The 17620-nt window shown below is 56.2% G+C and overlaps 1 protein-coding gene across 3 annotated transcripts in view; it reads right to left on the bottom strand.

The window, feature by feature from the left end:
• The window catches only part of ACLY (ATP citrate lyase), a 41977-nt gene extending 24357 nt beyond the window's left edge, over window positions 1–17620 (bottom strand). For all 3 annotated transcript variants that reach the window (XM_082861764.1, XM_082861765.1, XM_082861763.1), the window contains exons 1-12: window positions 17473–17620; window positions 12325–12505; window positions 11028–11150; window positions 9251–9313; window positions 8605–8795; window positions 8060–8139; window positions 6845–6975; window positions 5938–6056; window positions 5209–5345; window positions 4312–4373; window positions 2389–2506; window positions 249–403 (exon numbers count right to left, since the gene is read on the bottom strand). In XM_082861764.1, coding sequence (XP_082717890.1) covers window positions 249–403; window positions 2389–2506; window positions 4312–4373; window positions 5209–5345; window positions 5938–6056; window positions 6845–6975; window positions 8060–8139; window positions 8605–8795; window positions 9251–9313; window positions 11028–11150; window positions 12325–12483 — 1338 coding nt within the window. In that variant the 5' untranslated portion in view covers window positions 12484–12505; window positions 17473–17620. The remainder of the gene's footprint in view (window positions 1–248; window positions 404–2388; window positions 2507–4311; window positions 4374–5208; window positions 5346–5937; window positions 6057–6844; window positions 6976–8059; window positions 8140–8604; window positions 8796–9250; window positions 9314–11027; window positions 11151–12324; window positions 12506–17472) is intronic.

The following is a 17620-nucleotide window of genomic DNA, read 5'->3' as shown; positions in this document are numbered from 1 at the left end:
TGGCGATACCCACCAAGGTCCCTCCCTTGAACTCAGGTCTGATTAAAAAATCCCTGGTCTTTCCGTGACACTACTTTGATAGGGCAGAAAAAACTGGCAGAGATACAGAAACCAACCACATACTACCTTCTCCCCATACCTCCCCAGTGCCCCCAAAAAGCTGGGGACCGTGCCCAGGATGGGATGGGATGTGAGGGGCGACAAAGATGACTCTGCAGGCTTTACGGCAGAGGAAGACTGGCACCTACCGACGTGCTCCCGCTGGCGTTGAGGAGGAAGTTTGCAGTGTGGGCCGCTGTGGGCGGCTGATTGGGGATGGGCCGATGGCCCAGGGCCATGCCCACAATGGCCGTCATGTGAGTCTCAGTGCCAAACACGTGGATGGGGATCCCAGTGGTCTTCCCTGTGAGGGACGGAAAAGGATCCATGGTTCAAGTCTCCTAATAAGTGCCTTGCAAGGAAGGCCACATGACTGGCAAGGCCCCTTCAGAGCCCGCCCGATGTCTGGCGCTTTCTGTGCAAGACCAATTATCCCAGGAGAAGTTGGTGGTCATTATCTTCACCATCAAACAAAACTCTGTAAAGGGTACCTGCCAGTAAGAGCAAGAAAGAGCCTTACAGACACTCTCCAGTGACCACAGGCAGCACGAGAGCCTGCGCTCCTCACGTTCCCCGGCTCTCCGACCCCCTCCAGATTTGTCGCCCGTGGCCACCACGCTGCAGCCACCCAGGCCCGGCCTCTGTTCCTCAACAGCCGGGCTCCTTTCCCCAGGGCTCTGGCCCTGTTCCTTCCTCTGCATGGAGCTGTCACCTGGCTGTCACTCAGCTCAGCTCAAGTGCCACCTCTTGGGAAAGGCCTTCTCTGACCTCGACAGTCGCTCCCCTCCACACCGCCCTGCCTGGAGATCCCCACCAAACAGCCTCTTGTTCCAGCCGCTGTTTACTTGTTCATTGTCCCGTGAGTTGAACGTCCCAGGCATGACTGAGTAACATTCACCGTGCTGTTCCGAGGGCTACGTCCATGGCAGGTCCACAGTTTCAGGTGAAAACTAGGACTTGGTAACACTTCAAGTGACCTAGGTGGGTTAGTGTTTGCCATGGATATCAGATTTGGGGAAATGGGAAGGTGGAAAGGTTGTCTCTCTTGTTAGAGGGCATGATCACCGAGCAGGAGTGTCTCATATCCTCACCCTCACACCCCCCCGCCCCACACATAACTGCTCTTAGCAACGGGGTCGCGCTGCACTCAAGACCAAAGCTGCTGGTTCTATCAGGTCAACTCAGGGAGACCCAGTCTTAGTCCTCACTGACGTCACATGGTCCCCAAGTTCTTGACGGCTCTGAGTCTGAGGTCTCAGGAGCCTGCAGGAGATGCCCAAAATGCAGAAGGAAGAAAGGAAACCAAAATGGACCCACATCCTCTCTGCCCTCACCTCAGCGAGGGGCAACTCCCTCCGGTTCTATCAATTACCAGACCCCTCCCTCCATCCAGGCCACCAGCGGTCGGGGCCTGGACACTTACCACTGTCTCCCTCCTCCGCCCCCCAGTCCAGGGCACCACTCTGCCCTAGAGGCTGCCGCAGCCTCCTAGGTGGTCCCCCTGCTTCGACCTGGCTGCCCTCTGGTCTTGTCTCCACCCAGCAGCCTAAACAACCTTCTCAAACCTAAGTCAAATGGTGTCACTCCTCTGCTCAGTCTTCCAGCAGCTGCCAGGGTCACAGCCAAGTGCCCACGGGACCTGTTCTAGCCCCGCGCATATCTGCTCCCTCGGCCTCTCTGCCTCCATCCCCGGACCCCCTGCCTTTGCTCTCCCGACCCCAGTCCCTCAGCCCTCCCAGCTGGTCCTACCCCAGGGCCTTGGGACTTGCCCTTTCCTCGGCAGACAGTCACCACTGACTGCTCCCTCCTCCAGGTCTCTGCTCAAATGCCACCTTTCTGGTCGAGCGTTCTCCGATTGCCTCATTTAAAACTGCCCTGTCCCCTCCCACAGATGCTAGAGGCACAGATGTCCCGCCCCTTCTCCCTGCTCATCTTCCTTCATGCCACCTGACACTGCAGTCACTGTTCTCAACTGCACGAGGGCTCGCTGCCCGTCATCTGTCGCACGTGGCTGTGACCCCAGGGTTCAGCACAGGGCCCGGCACACAGCAGGCCTCCTACAATTATTTGTTAAGCGAACAGCTGAATGAAAATGCCTTCCTGCCCATTCTGAGTTTAGGTTTCGGTCAGGTGCTCTGTGTCAGGAGGGCACAGAACAGCAGCAGAAGCGAGCTGCACCTCCAGAGGCGGGGGGGAGGGCACGGAGCCACTGGAAGACTGACTCTTGCAGGAATCCCGAGGAGGCGTGACACTCAGGGTGGGAGAGACAGAAAAGGTTCCCCATCTTACCGACTTCTCCCATCACCCGTAAGCCCTCCTGGTAGTTGGGGCCACCTCTTCGGACAAAGATCGTGACCTCGTGCTCCTTCAGGGGGCCCTGGTAATCTCGAATCGCTCTCACGATGCCCTGGAAGCACCAAGGGACAACAGACATGCGACCAGAATGAACGCAGCCATAAAGCAAGCGTTCATAACCACGGGAAACAAATGGCCCAGGGCGTAGATTACAAGGGCTGCTGGGAGCTCCCTGGTGGTCCAGTGGTTAGGATTCAGCGCCTTCACTGCCGCGGCCCAGGTTCAACCCCTGGTCGAGGAACTGAGATTCCACAAGCCGTGCGGCACAGCCAGAAACAAAACAAAACGGAAAAAACAGGGCGGCTTCTCACAAAGCACGGCCGGCCCTGGCACTCAAGAATTTTACACGTGTTGCACACACAAGCGACCCGAAGGCCCAGGACAAGCAACCACTGTTAATGGTGCTGAGGTGAGAACATGGGGCACCTAGCGGTGACACCCCTCGATGCGCGGGGTGCTGGGCCTCCAACGCCAGTGGGGCTTTGCTGGTCTCTCTTATCCCTATCTACAGTCGTTCTTGTTCTCTTATTGCAATTTTGGAGGAAACTCTATACCGAGGTCCTATGCAAGAGCTGTCAGGGTGATCAGGACATTGTCTACTTAAATGTCAAAGTCCTACAAAAGCTTCTTCAAGTGATTTGGGGGAAAAGCATTGCAATGGGTATCAACTTTGGAAACGTGGGAGCATGTACAGGTGTGGACCAGTTTTGTCTCTCCAGATGGAGGGCAAGTTTACTGAGTCTACGTTCTGTCGCTCATGGCATTTCACGGGAAGCTCTACACACAGTTCCTGCTCCAGACATAACCGCCCTTACCGACGGCGCTGCCTTTATTACACGCTGCTCAGAAGTTAAAACAAAGCTGTCGAGATTCACCTGTGTCAGATCTGTTTGTTGAATCAGGTCCAATTAGGGACCTGTTTTAGGCAGGACTGGCGAGGCCTGGTCCCCTCCTTCTCGAGAGCTCAGACTTTCAAGACTGACATTTATTTATGCATTATTTTCTTTCTTTCTTTTTTTTTTGCGGTACGTGGGCCTCTCCTGTTGCGGAGCACAGGCTCTGGACGCGCAGGCTCAGCGGCCATGGCACACGGGCTTAGTTGCTCCGCGGCATGTGGGATCTTCCCGGACCGGGACACGAACCCGCGTCCCCTGCATCGGCAGGCAGACTCTCAACCACTGCGCCACCAGGGAAGCCCTATGCATTATTTTCAAAGCTTATGTGGCACTACCAGATGGAAGACACCCTTTTGAAGGGCTTCAGTGAGCACCTGACAGGATGGGATAAGTGGCTCCTGAGGCGGCCCCCTTGAAGGGGAGGAGTCTCGAGACACGTTAGCTGTCATCCTTCTTGACCGGCAGCCACACTTTCTTTAAACTGGGGCCCACGCCCCTGACTTGTGCACAGGGACCCAGGCTGACGGGCCTCTGGCTGGAAGAGCAGGAGCCCCAGGGCATCAGACACTTCCTCATGCCAACCTTTTGGAGAAGGGGCAGATGATTGGGAAACAGAAACGCTAGGAGGTGCAGAGAACCCAGAGTCTTACAACAGAGTGTTGGAAATGAGATCAGTCAAGCCAGTTTTAGAAGAATTGGTCCTGAAAGGGGGGGAAGGCAGAAATTCCCCTTCTCCCCACACTTCAGATGGGAGAATTATGGCCCAGCGAGGGTCGGCTGCTTGGCCAGAGACACACAGGTTCGGATCCAGATCCATCCCAGTGTCTTGTGCATCCCTAGGTCAAAAGCCCCTCCCCCGGACTGGGTAACTGATGGGAACCTGCTTCTGTCTCAAACCTACTTGCACAGAAACTTCCCTTCCCTGCTCCCAACCCACCCACATTCCCCTGCAGCTGGTTACCTTGAATGTGGCGGCCACATTGGTGAAGTTGGCGATGCTGCCTCCGATAATGAGGATCTTGCCTGGGTTTGGAGCAAGAGAAGTCAAAAAAAAGGTTAGAAAGGTAGACTTAGGCATCATAGAAATCCAACTGAGAGAGCGCTCTCTCCTGAGTGAGCGTCCCCCAGCTGTTAGGAGATACCAGTGCAGAGGCGGGGGGAGCAAGCTGGTCTCTCCTGATGCCTGTTCAGTGTCACCAGCTCAACTCTCCGTAACCTATGCCACCAAGCAGGCGGCTGATCCAAGCCCAGAAAATCTCAATTTCTTTTTCTGGCTGCATCGAGCAGCTTGTGGGATCCTACTTCCTGACCAGGGATCAAACCCGGGCCCTTGGCACTGAGAGTGCGGAGTCCCAACCGCTGGGCGGCCAGGGAATTCTCGAACCCACAGAATCTCTACATCATTCCTAGCTGGCATCTAGAAACCCAGCTTGGTTTTTGGATACCCCTGGTGGGAATCTCTATCTGGCTCAAGGGAAGGGGAACTGGTATGTGTGGTCCCAAAACACAGGACAGGTGATACAGGAAAGCTGGGAATCACACAGCCCAGACGATAAATGTGTAAGTGAGTCGCTAAGAACCGCGTTACAGCAGTCAGCAAAAGCATGCCACCACCGCCTCCCCCCTTGCACCTACTCATAGGGCTGTATACATCCATCCATTCCTCGCCCCCTCGGAGCCCCCAGTCTGACAGACCCTGTCACTGCCCATTGTGCAGTCAGGGAAACTGAGGTCCAGAAGTTAAATAACTAGCCCCAGGTTGCAAAGGACCAGGAAAACCCTGGTGCCTCACAGCCCAGCCAAAGCTGTCCCCACCGAGGACGCTGGGCTGTCCCGGGGAAGGAGCGCGTTGTCTCACCATCGGGGTGCTTCTCGCGGGTCATGAGGGAGAGGATCGTCTTGGCATAGTCATAGGTCTGCTGCTCGCTGGGGGCGCCCGAGTACTCCCCGTAGTTCGCTAGCTCGTTGACACCCCCTAGGTCGCAGATGGTATCGCTGCCAGGGAAACAAGGAAGTCAGTGCTGGCTCCAGCTTGAGTGGCAGAGGGTGGCGGCCTGGTGCCTGGGAGGCCACGCAGAGGCCCCTGAAGCCTTGAGGCCGGGCAGCCTATGGACCTCAGACCCTCAAGGCCCAAACAAGTCATACTTGAAGGTTAACTGTCCTGCATCATACTCTCCCGGGGGGCATCCTCCCAGCCCTGCCCAAGACTTCTACGAAGTGTAAAAGTGTGACTATTCATACAGGCACTACACCACCTGGAAGGACACCCAACGTGGTGACCTGGGAGGGGGAGGGGTGGTGACACAGCCAAGCAAAATTCACTTTCTGGTTCATTTTCTGTATTTGTTGTACTTTTGCATGGAGCACATATCACTAATGATAAGAATTATAACTAATAACTTCATTTTGAAGCAAAGAAGAAGGTTGCAGAGATGCTGTGTAGGCCCCTCTGGGATGCCCCACGAGTCCTGCTCTGCACCGAGCGGGGGGAAACTGGAGACCCCGAGGTGAAGCCACTTGATCCAGGCCACATGTGGGAAGCCTAGGTGGACCTGGCTGCCATCCCCTCAGCAGCCCTCTCAGTCACCTGTACACGACCGAGGCGCCACCTCCGGCCACCATGGTCCAGATCCTCCCCTTGGGGTTCAGCAAGGTCAGCTTCAAGCTTGCCCCACTTTTGGCATCCAGGTCTGCGATGTAGGCTTCCTAGGGACCAGACAGCAACAGGTGGGCCCTGGGGGCACACCCTTCACCAGGTCACAGATCCCAGGACCCCTCCCCTTCTCCTGGAGTCGTATGAAGAAGTCCTCCATTGCCTTCACAGTGTCAGGGAGAAGGGGCTGTGCAGGGCCTCATGTGCCTGGGACAAAACGTGATGCCATCTCCAAGCACCAAAACCCCCCACAGCCAGTCACCACCTGGAGACAAACTTCCCAAGTCCTTTCCGACTTCAAGTCCTTGGCTCTCTGCCCAAGTCCCAGGCCTCGCTATGTCACTCTGCTTCTAGCATGGCCCCCACTCCCAGCATCTGCCTGCCTAGCTCATCCCGTGCTGTGCCCCCCAGGCCCCATCCCTCCCCCCAGCCCAGCCTCTTCCCTTGACCTGGGTTCCATCACACATGCCTGATGCTGTGGCGAGGACCTCTCAGAGGATGGGGTGGGAAGGAGCAATTAAAATTCTCAGCAAGTGGCCGAGAGAACTACCTTCCTGGCAGGATTCGGGGAGCCACTCAGAATTACTGAGAAACAACAAGTCACGTCATGAGCGCAGGGAGGTTGATTGAGAGGGGAGTCTAAAAGGATCTCCGGCCGGGATTCAGGGGCTTGGCTGACCCCCACACCCTCCTCCTCCAGGGTGTTTAAAAAATTAAATGGCTCCTGGCCTTCCTTTCCTGGCAAATACATAGCCCACAAGGGTTGCCAAATGCTCATAGGAGATCAGTCACTCCCCCACCCCGCCGGTCCCCCTCCATCTCCTCCCCAAACCAGCCTTACCTCTGGATAAGCCTCCCGCCCGAAGGGGGGAGGGAACTCTATGTCACCCCACTTCACTTTGCAGATGTAGTCGGCGGTGGCGTCCACCTTGGCTGCCAGGTCAAGGACGTAGACGCCATCTTTGGTCACTACTTTAAGAAGAAAAAGAAAAAAAAAGCAAAGAAGAGGCAATCAGACATGGGCCCTAGCCGAGGTGACCATCAACCTCCAACCCCCTCCAGACTTCCCCACACATCACTCCCATGGGGGACCACCCAGGCCTAACGACTCTCCAGCTCAACTAGAAACCAGATTGGTCCTTATGGGGACAGAGCTTTTCCCCCATTCAAGGAAAAACAAATTCTACAAGACCAGTCCCCGCTCCCTGACCTGTAGGTACTAGGGCAGGAACGTCTGTTTCAGTTGCCATGGCAATTTTTAAGCATTTTTACAAAATGCTATACTCCATGCCTTAAATGTCTAACTATTCATCCACCACAACCCCGCTATTTACAAAAAAAGTGTCTAAGGCACAGTCTCTAAGGCCCCCGGGTGCACACACCAGGGTCTCCTAGGGTCCAGCGAGAAGTGGGAAGCCATGGGCACACTGGGCCCCCAGCAGCAGGATTCATTTACTGCCGCCTCACTGGAGTCCATTTCCCTTTCCCCCAGGGCCATTTAGCTAATTAAGTCAGCACAGAGCCATCTGGTCCATTAGAGGGACTACGTCCCTAGCTGGAATCTGAATCAGGACTTTGCCCTATGAAGCCCTGGCCAGAGCCAGCCCGCGCCATCTGCCTCCTTCACAGCGCGAGAGGCTTCGCCGAGGTCTTTCCAGCCTTGGGGGTCAATGATGGACCAACTCCTGGAGGTGGAAGCGGGGAGGGGGTCTCCGAGGCACCAAGAGGAAGGAAGGGTCTGACCGGTCAGGCGGATGCAGGGGCGGCTCAGCTCCTGGTAGAACAGCCTAACCCACTGGCAGCAAGAGCCACAGGGCAGAGTCAGATCACAGCCAGGACTTCCCCAGCACAGAAGAAAGAAAGAAACTGGAGTTGGCGAAGAGGAATGACTGTGGCCTCCTGAGAGCTCAGGAACAGGAGCCCGGAGATCCCTCCGCCCACGCACAGCTGTCTGCGCTGCCCCCTGCAAGTGGGGGTCTGGTCCTCGGAACGTCAAGGCCAGGGTTACCATAAGTACTCAGACTCTGCCCTGTCCCACCCCAGCAGAGACAGTTACCAAGGGGGTTGATCTCGAGGTAGGTGAAGTACAGATCCTCATAGAAATTGAAGAGGCCGGAGATAAAGCTGGCTAGAATCCTACAGGGGGAGGCAGAGAGGGACTGTCAGTCCGTGGCGGAGCGGGCTCAGAAGCAATCTCTCACTGCCTCTGACAGCTCCACTTGCCAACAGCCACCCCGCTGACCCCTCACTTTCCGCTCCAAACCCCGCTCCCCAGACATCACTCTTCAGCCGCTGAGGCGGAAGGGAGCTGTCAGGCATGCAGCAGGAGGGGGACATGCGCCAGACAGAAGGGGCACGGAGGTGAGGGACACTGACGCACGTTTCAGTCTGAGCCGGCCTCCCCTCCACCCGCAGCATCCCTCCTGGGGACGGGCAGTGGCGGTGCCTGCCTTTTGCTCCCCACCTTCCGGCCAGATGCTGGGGCGGCGCAGTGGGTGCCCAGACAGGGATAGACCACTCTGCTTTCCCCATTCTGCGCCCAGAGCTGTCGGCCTTCCCCGTTCCTCCGCTGCCACCTCCCTGCCATCCCTCTCACGCAACTCTTTCTTGTCTTTGGGGGCGTGGACCAACAGGTGTTTCTTGATGCCCTCAAGATTCAGCTTCTCGTCCACACCAACGAGCAGTTTCTGGGCTTTGGCGTCCACGTCACCCACATCCACCCCGCCTTCGTGGTGGAACAGGACGTAGTCCCCTTCTCGGGTAGCATAGATGCAGACATAGAACTCCTCCTCCTTACGGGGGAAGAGAGCACCACGTGGGTGAGGGGCCCAACCCCGGTGGTATCATTTCTAAGACCTCATAGACACCTCTCACAAGGTAAGAGCAGGTCACCATCTTCCCCTTGAGGACAAGAGACAAGAGGCCACTGCCTTGCTGGCTGACAGTCCAGACTGAGCCAACGTGACCTGCTCTGGGGGAAGGGGTCCTGCCTTCAAGTCCTTCTCACCCCAGCACTGGGAAGTCCCCTCTGTTACCAACCTTGATTCCTTCCTGCTGCAAACTAAGCCCTTTCCTTCATCTCTGGGCTCCCTGCTCCGTAGCACCCTCAAACCCTCAGCACCGCTTCAGAGACTCTGGTCCCTTTGGTTTTTCTCCAGCAGCTTGATTTCTCCTTCATCATTTTAGGGTCAACAGGCACAAAGCTCCCAGAGGGAGAAGCCCCAGCTAGGAGCCACTTCCCACATACCTGAGTGTGGGGGACGAAGGGTTCGATCAGAAAGTTCTTGAGGAAGCCTCTGGCCTTGCCAACCTACAGAGATTGAGGGAGGTAAAGCTTAGACCAGAAGACATGTCTTGCTCGCAGGGCAGGAGGAAGGATCGCCCTCTGGTCCCTCCACCTCGCCCTCCCATCGGAGGCGGGGCCCAAGCACTACTGCCACAACACCTGCCAGAAAGAGATCTTTCCAGAAACCAGGGCAACGGGCTCAAGAAGTCTTCATGAGGTCTCCTCTTCCATCCACCACCTCGTGCCAGCTACACTTCAACACTGACCTCACACATCCTTTCCTGCCTCCTCTGGAGGAGGATAAATGAGCTGCAGCAACACCCCGCCCCCAGAGCAGAGATCAGGAGCATCTCCCCTCTGCTGTGCCACCAATTAAAGCGCCCAGACAAATCAAGGCTGTCTATCCCAGAGCGCAGGCAGGGAGACCCAGCCCCAGAGCACGAGTCTAGGCGCAGGGAATGGCTCGGAGCGGGGAGGGAGGGGAGCCTGACAGGGAAAACTTTTCCACACAGACCTTCCCGGCTGAGGACAACAGGCCTGCAGAGCTAATCAGTTTGAGTGGGTCCCTGGCAGCAGCCGAGGCGAGACAGCCCTCATCCCTCCCAGCATGTCCCGAAGCCCCCGCCCACCCATGCGTGCGTCACTGCTGAGTCAGGACCAGACAGTGATCCATCAGAGGTAATGAGCTGCTCCCGCTGGGGTCAACGCTGCTGCCAGCTCAGAGGTCCCTGACATCCCCCTCCCAACAGACAGCGGAGGAGGAGGAAGCACGAGGACCTCCCCGGGGACACTGCTCAGCCCCCAACCCTGCGGTCCTCTCCCCAAAGGCCTGGGGGCACAAAGGTCCAGATCCCTCTGCCCCCAGGCCTGTGTGTAACTTCAAGGATCCCTCTTTACCCAGGAGAGCCAGAAACCGGGAAATGAACGTGAAGAGCTTAATTTGAGGAAGGCCAGTAAAAAGGAAGATGGTTCCATCACCATCTTCATCCTACTCCCGGGCAACCAAGTTAGAGAACAGCTCAACCCTGGTCCATGGTCACCCCAGATGCGACAAAGCCAGGTATGGACAGCACATCCTCCCCAGCGTAAGCCAAGCCTCAGCTTACTCCCTCCCTTCAGTCCTCCAGCTCCTTTTGGGAGAAGAAAAAGAAATGCAGTTTTATTTCTGGGCATCACGTAGCCTTCTTAAGCCGTATTTCACTTTAACTATCTCATCTACAGAGTTGAAATGGATCAATGAGCTGGAAGAAGGCAAGAATTAAGTTTACTCTTCAGTATTATTAATTGTTTCCTCCTCCTAGGTTCTTGGCCCAAGAACGTTTCTGCCTAAATGATTCTGCATCTCCCTTCAAGTTTTTTTTTTTTTTTACCCACCCGCTTATATACGCAGGTCATGACAAGCTACCTTACCCTTTCTGGAAACTAAAAAGAAAGGAGTTCCCAGAATAGTTCTCAGAGTCCCATCTCCACGACTGTTGTTAAAGAAACAGACCATTTCCACCTGGCTCTCTAATTGTACTGGGGTTACCTGTACAGCACATCTTGCCGTTCCCTGATAGGGGAGCTGGGAACGAGCACCAAGGCGGCCCTGCTGCCTAAGGCAGCTCTGCTGGGCTCCTGCCTTCCCCAGGCTGCAATCTGACCAGCTGTGGGGGTGACCCACAGAGCTGATCTGGAGGCGACCACATTTGCTTCTGTTACCACAGCACATCCACCCCGATCCTACACCCAGACTCACTGTGGCCTCCTGTCCCAGCCGTGGCTTCAACCAGGACTTGACTCCGTCCAGAGTGAGGTTGACCCCAACTAGGCCCAGCTTTCCACGCCGTTTGATCAGCTGGTCTGGCTTAACCACCAAGCTCTGGAATAAGAGGGGTTTGTATTTACAGCAAGGAAAGATAGGGAAGAGTAAGAGGTGACAGTTTGGGGACCCAAAGCACAGCGTAGCCTGGTGGCTTCCAATCCACCCCACCCCCAGAACGAATTCCACCCAACCTTCAAGGTCAACTTCCGGAAGCTTCCTTCACCTACCCCAGCCAACATCTTTCTTTTAACAACAAGGAATCTAAAGCCATCCTCACCCAGGAAGGGGCCTGGCAGAGCAGGTGCTCACTGAATACGTGCTGAATGAGTAAGTGATTCCCTACCCTCCCTATGTGGTATCTTAGCTTCATTCAACTCCTCAGACTATCGACTAGCACCTATGTTTCAAAAGAAAGAACGGAGGCAGAGCCTTGGGGTGACAAAGGACCTTTGAGGACATCTGGTCAACCCGATCCCAGGGTTTGAACCCTGTCTATAAGACCAACACGCAGCCCCTAGCCACTGCTCACATGCCTCTAGGACCAGGAAGTTCACCGCCTCCGGAGGCAGCTTGCTTTGTGGTTTGGGCTGCCTCATGGTGGGAGGAAACCTGCATCCCTGAACGCCTCCCCCTACTGGTCCCAGTCCCGCCCTCTGGGGCCCGCCAAAGAAGTCTAAGCTTCCAGACACCGTCCCAACAATAGCCCTGCAGAGAGCTACAGAGAGGAGCCTCTACTCCAGGGTGGATCCCACCAGCCGTTCTACCCAAAGTACAGCGTCACTCGTCCTCATGGCCCTGGCACACCCCTGGCAGGGCGGGTGTTTGTCAGTGAGCAACTACGAAGCGCCAGGCAGCGCGCTGAATGCGCCCAGACATTGTTACTGAGCCCCAAACTCACAGGGTGAGCGCCATGCCCATTTGACAGATGGGCGCCCAACGCTCTAGAGAGGCGAAACGGCTTGCCCCGGGCCACATGCTTAATATGCAGAGAGCTGCCATCTGAACTCCGGTTTGGCCAGTTCCAGTCCAGGCTCTGTACGCCGTGCCAGGGGACCGCAGCATGCAGGGCCCGGGGCCAAACACAAAACGTGCTCAGCCCCCTGCACCCTGCCCACCCATGCAGACCGGCTGCCATCACATGCCCCGGGGGGACATCTCCAGCAAACCGACGGCTCTCTCTTCCTGGGACTCTGGGCCTGGAGGAGGGGCTCAGGCCGGGGGGCGGGCTCACCTGGCTGAGTAGCCACGGGTGGTCCTGCAGCAGGTGGGCCCAGTCAGTGTCAGGGGTGACCCGGGCATACTTGAACCGGTTCTGGATGGCCGAGGTGGTGCAGATGTACTTGTAGAGGAGTTCTTTGCCTGTCTGCTCGGAGATCGCCTTGGCCGACATGGCTGCGAGGGCCCTGCTCTACCTGGTGGGGTGAGAGGGGCTGGTCAGAGGGGGTGGGGAGATGGAGGTGCTATCTTCTCCAGCAGGGCAGACCCATGCCCAGCTGCCCCCAGACGATAAAGCCAGATCTCAGCGCTTCTCTGAGGGAGAAGAGGGCTGCCCCAGGAGGAGGGATGGAAGGGAGATCTCAAACAGCACTTCTAACATCATAGGAGGAGGATCGGGAAACGATGGATGAGGAAAGATGGTGGAGAAAAACAAAGGTGGCATTTATTCCCCCAGGGACTCTTGGCCTCCACTCCCTCTAGGAAAACTAGCTCACCCAAGACCACATGCATCCTGGCACAAAGGAAGCCGGATGGGGAGACCAGGAATCGCAGGGCTGTGACCCACACCTGAGTGCCAGTCTCAGCTGAGGTGGGCATACAGACACTGAAACACACCCTTTGGTTCTGTGACCTGTGGGGAACACGGCCAAATGGTGCAATGCTGGCCTTACACGCCCTCCATGTTTGGTCTCCCCCACACCCAGACTCACCCACTTCACACTCTTATACACATCACCAGCCTGAAGGCTGGGCGAGCAAGTCTACTTAGCCTCATGCAGGACCAAGCCCCCAAGGAGCAAAGAGGAAGAGTCACGTCAAAGCCCATTTCTCCTAGGACACTAGACTCCCACCCAAGTTCAGAGCAGAAACAGGCTGGCGGAACCGTGACTTTCAGTGCATCCCACCCACCCCACTGAGTCATCCAGCTACTAATTTAGAGCAAAACAGAGGCCTCTCTGGGGACCACCCATACTGGTCACTTCTAACTGAGCCAGAGTTGGGAGAAGAGGCAGAAACCATCCTCGGTCACATGTACGTGAGCCCTGGGAGGGACATGGAGATGTATGGCCTTGTTTCTTAGATGAGGAATAAAACCTCAGAGGGGTTAAGATAACTTGTCCAAGAAGCCTAATTAATAAGCGGGTTGGGCGGGGAGGACTTCCTTGGTGGTGCAGTGGTTAAGGATCCGCCCGCTAATGCAGGGGACACGGGTTCGAGCCCTGGTCCGGGAAGATCCCACATGCCGCGGAGCAACTAAGCCCGTGCACCACAACTACTGAGACTGTGCTCTAGAGCCCGTGAGCCACAACTACCGAGCCTGAGCCCTAGAGCCCGTGCTCTGCAACACGAGAAGCCACTGCAATGAGAAGACCGCGGGCCACAACTAGAGAAAGCCCACATGCAGCAATGAAGACCCAATGCAGCCAAAAAAAAAAAAGAAAGCAGGGGACCTAAGGCTTTTTTTTTGGCTGTGTTGGGTCTTCGTTGCTGCGTGCAGGCTTTCTCTAGTTGTGGCCAACAGGGGTTACTCTTTGTTGTGGTGCGCGGGCTTCTCACTGTGGTGGCTTCTCTTGTTGCAGAGCATGGGCTCTAGGCGCATGGGCTTCAGTAGTTGTGGTACACGGGATTAGTTGCTCTGCGGCATGCGGGATCTTCCGGGACCAGGGCTAGAACCTGTGTCCCATGCATTGGCAGGCGGATTCTTAACCACTACCAAACCAGGGAAGTCCGGGACCCAAGGCTTGAACCCAAACCCTCTCACTCCTGGTCCCCAGAAAACCCACATCTCAGCCCTAGAGAAAAGAGCAGTTCTCCAAGAACCAGGCCATTTCCCCTACCTTCACCTCGCAGAAGAGTCTCTGATGACAATTTCTTCATATTCCCTCCCCATCGCTTTGTCCTGACACACCCATTTTCCCTTGGGTAGTGCCAGGAGTGATTTGGGGAGAGAAAGGGTGGGGAGACAGGGAGGGAAAGGAAACCAAGTCATTCATGCCAAGAGCTTGGCCAGATCAGGAAAAGTCACTCCTGCCTCTCCAACAAAGACCCAGAACTGAAGTTGTTGAATTTGCTGGGGGAGAAAAGTCAAGTGTAAATAAAGGAGGGTGGAACTGGAGGGCTGGCTGGTTTATACACTCAGGAAGGCTGGTCTCCATTCCCAGCTGAGGGAAGGCCAGAGTTCCAGGGGCCACTCTGCACCTCCCTCCCAAAAGCCAGGCTGGGCTTCAGGTTCTCACCCTGGCCTGGCTGGCTCCCTCAGCCTCCCAGCTAGTCTCCAGCTCGGCACAATGGGTGCATTCAGTCTGGTGTCTGGCCCAAAGTCGGGTAGCTGGGAAGGGGCTCAAAGGAGACGTTCCCTTTTCTCACCTTCCCCTGGGATGACTTCCGGCTCCTTCTCAACGTAAGTTTCCGAAGGAGGTACCTCAACCAGCCCCACTGCCTCACAGCCGTCCACCCCCCACCCACTCCATCTCCATTTCCCAACCTCCTTGACTCAGACCAGAAAAACTGGTCCTGAAATCAGATGGGTACACGTGCCCCTACCCCCCTCCCAAACAGAGTGCAGCCCAGGGCAGATCAAGCAGAGAAAGGAGGGGGCAGCTGCTGACCACCCTTAGCGGTTCTGACACATCAGCCGCCGGCTGATCACGGATTCCAGGAGAAAGGAAGCCCCTCGCTAAGCCTCTCCAGCAGAGGGCACTCCCAGAACAACAACCCCCCAAACCTGGCACCTCCCCAAACAGAGACCCAACTTTGGAAAGAACACGGATGAGAAATGGGACCTTCTGCAGCTGAAAAAAAATCACAATTTTCTTGAGCCCTTGTTCAAATCTCAGATCCAAGAACTCATCTTCAACCAGTCCCCGGGAGGGGATGGGAGAGAAGACAACAGGGGATGATACAGGATAGAAAAGTTTTGCCAGTTCACCCAAACACAGATTTGCCACTAGAGCACTGTGGCTTAGATGGCGAAGGCCCTCTCAAAGCCAAGACAGAGAATTTACATGATAGAAAAAAAGCAGGGAAAGAATCTGGCCTCTGCATATTCAAGACAGGGTAAGAAGGCTCACAAAACCAGGGAGTGGACTGGGTGGAGATAAATCCGCAAGTTTAATCATTCAGTAGGGCCTCTCTAGGGCAGTGGCTCTTAACCTATCTGAGGTCTCAGACTCTTCTGAGCACCAGAAAAAAAGCCCAGAAAAATGTGCACATACCCAGTTGTGCATATCATTTCAAGGTGGTGACCTATGACCATGACCTGACAGCCCAGAGACCAATAGCTAAGAACATCTGCTCAAGAGACAATAGGACTTAAAGTGTATACCAATCTGGGCTGGGAACACACACACACACACACACACACACACACACACACACACACACACACACACACACACCACTACAGAGTCTTGGGCTGCCTCCTCAGTAATTGAATAACTGAATGTGCTATCAAACTGGTGAGAGATGGTTTCAGGGCAGAGCAAAGACCCCAGGGGTCCACTCTGGGGCCCCAGAAACTGTTACTTAGCTAAATGTGGCAGATATCATGCCAAGGAACCTGAAAACACACACAAACACACACACACACACACACACACCTCTCTCTCTCTCTCTCTCTATCCAAAGGAGGGACCTTCTGAGCAGAATGGGGTCTTTTCTGCAGACAGGATAAGTGGCCCAGAACTGAGTTCATCCACGGCAGCCACCGAGGGCAGAAGCAGCCCACAGAGAAGGCTGAATGAAAGGAGCCTGTTCCCCAGGACTGTATCCCTGGCACACCGCCAGTGGAGAGGAACCACTGGGGACGCTACTTATGGTCTCTGTGGGAAGGCCAAAGAGCACTTATTTTAAGGTTAGTATCCGTAGGATTGGGATTTTTTTGAAACGACAGACAATCCCTGGAGTAAAAGGAGGGGCAGAATTCTGAGGGTCCTCTACTGCAGCAAACATAGTGGAGAATGGGGGTGGGGGCACCAACCACCCAGCTCAGTGTCTGAGGGCTGTTCCCATCACCATCCTCCAAGCTGTTTAAGGAGCGCTTAAAAAAAAAAAAAATGCAGAAGAAGCAGCAGAAGCAGCAGCAGCTCTTTCAGAGGTGAAAACAACCCTCTGGGCAGCTGGGTCTACCAGCTGTCCTTCACCCAACATTTCAGAATCTCAGAAACCCAACGATCTGAGCTGGCTGGAACCCAGAGCAAAGTTAAAGGGAGGAGAGAGAAGCGGGCTGTAGGCTGGCTGACCAAACTGTGCTATGCACTGCTCCCCTCCCATCCCCCCAAAATCCTCTTCCCAGGCAGACTCCGGAGGACCACCTAATGGCAGAACTCCTCGGCCCTTCACAGTATCCGCCAAGGTTGGAGAGGGCAGCTGGCGCCGCGACTGGCCCTCTGCCAAGCCCAACAGGAGGGCGGCGGCAGCATCCTCCAGCCCCATGAGGACCTTGCCTCGACCAAGCTCGGCAGCAACGCCAAGGGTGGGGAGGGACACGGGTACCCCGACCATCTGTCGCTTAGCGGCTGGGCCCGACGGCACCTCCAGAGCTAGGAGGGTCTTTCCTGCACCGCCGATCCAAGGCTAGGTCCTCGTGGCGAGGCCTGGGTCGGCCCGGCCCCATGTGGCCCGCAGCGGCTGCGTGCCCCGCTCGCTCCCTCCACTTCGGCGCGGGGCTCAGTCGACTCTCCACAGAACTAAGAGGAAGGGCCTGAGCCCGGCTTATGAGGGGCAGGAGTGGGGAAACTAGCCACTACTTCCCGTCCCCGGCATCCGGTGGGAGGCACCCACATGGGGGCAAGAGGTGGCCGGATAAAGCCCGACGAGACGCGATGACTGGCCCCGGGGTGGGGATGAGGGGCTCCAGTTAGGGGCAAATGCAATTCGGCGGAGAGAAGACAGCCAAGGACGGCGGCAAGCCCTGTGCAAACTCCCAGGAACTGGAATGTGGAGGAGTGGGGGAGGGGAGGGGGCGACACGAGGCAACCAGCCGGGATCCCGGCGAAGGCTAACCTAAAGCTTAAGACCCTCAAAACTTCCAAGCAGGTGCAGGGAGCGCGCGTGAGCCCGAAGCCGGCGTCGGGGGAGGCGGTTCCGGGTTGGGGGAGGGAGGCAGGAAGCTCTGGACCAGGTGAGGTCCATCTCGCGAAAGCAGTCGCCCGCCACTCACCTCTCTGCGAAAGCCTGTGCGCGGCGCTCGGTCTACAGGGCCCCAAACACCGCCACTACCGGGAGCGTTCCAGCCTCCCGCGGCCGCCCGGGATCCGGCTTTTGTCCCGGCCCTGGCGGGCTTCTCCCCGCCCCCAACGGCACACTGC

Source organism: Leucopleurus acutus (assembly GCF_964270905.1).
Source record: "Leucopleurus acutus genome assembly, chromosome: 19".
Classification (NCBI taxonomy): domain Eukaryota; kingdom Metazoa; phylum Chordata; class Mammalia; order Artiodactyla; family Delphinidae; genus Leucopleurus; species Leucopleurus acutus.
The sequence above is the reverse complement of the archived record's forward strand: the minus strand, read 5'-3'. Positions and strand labels throughout refer to the sequence as shown.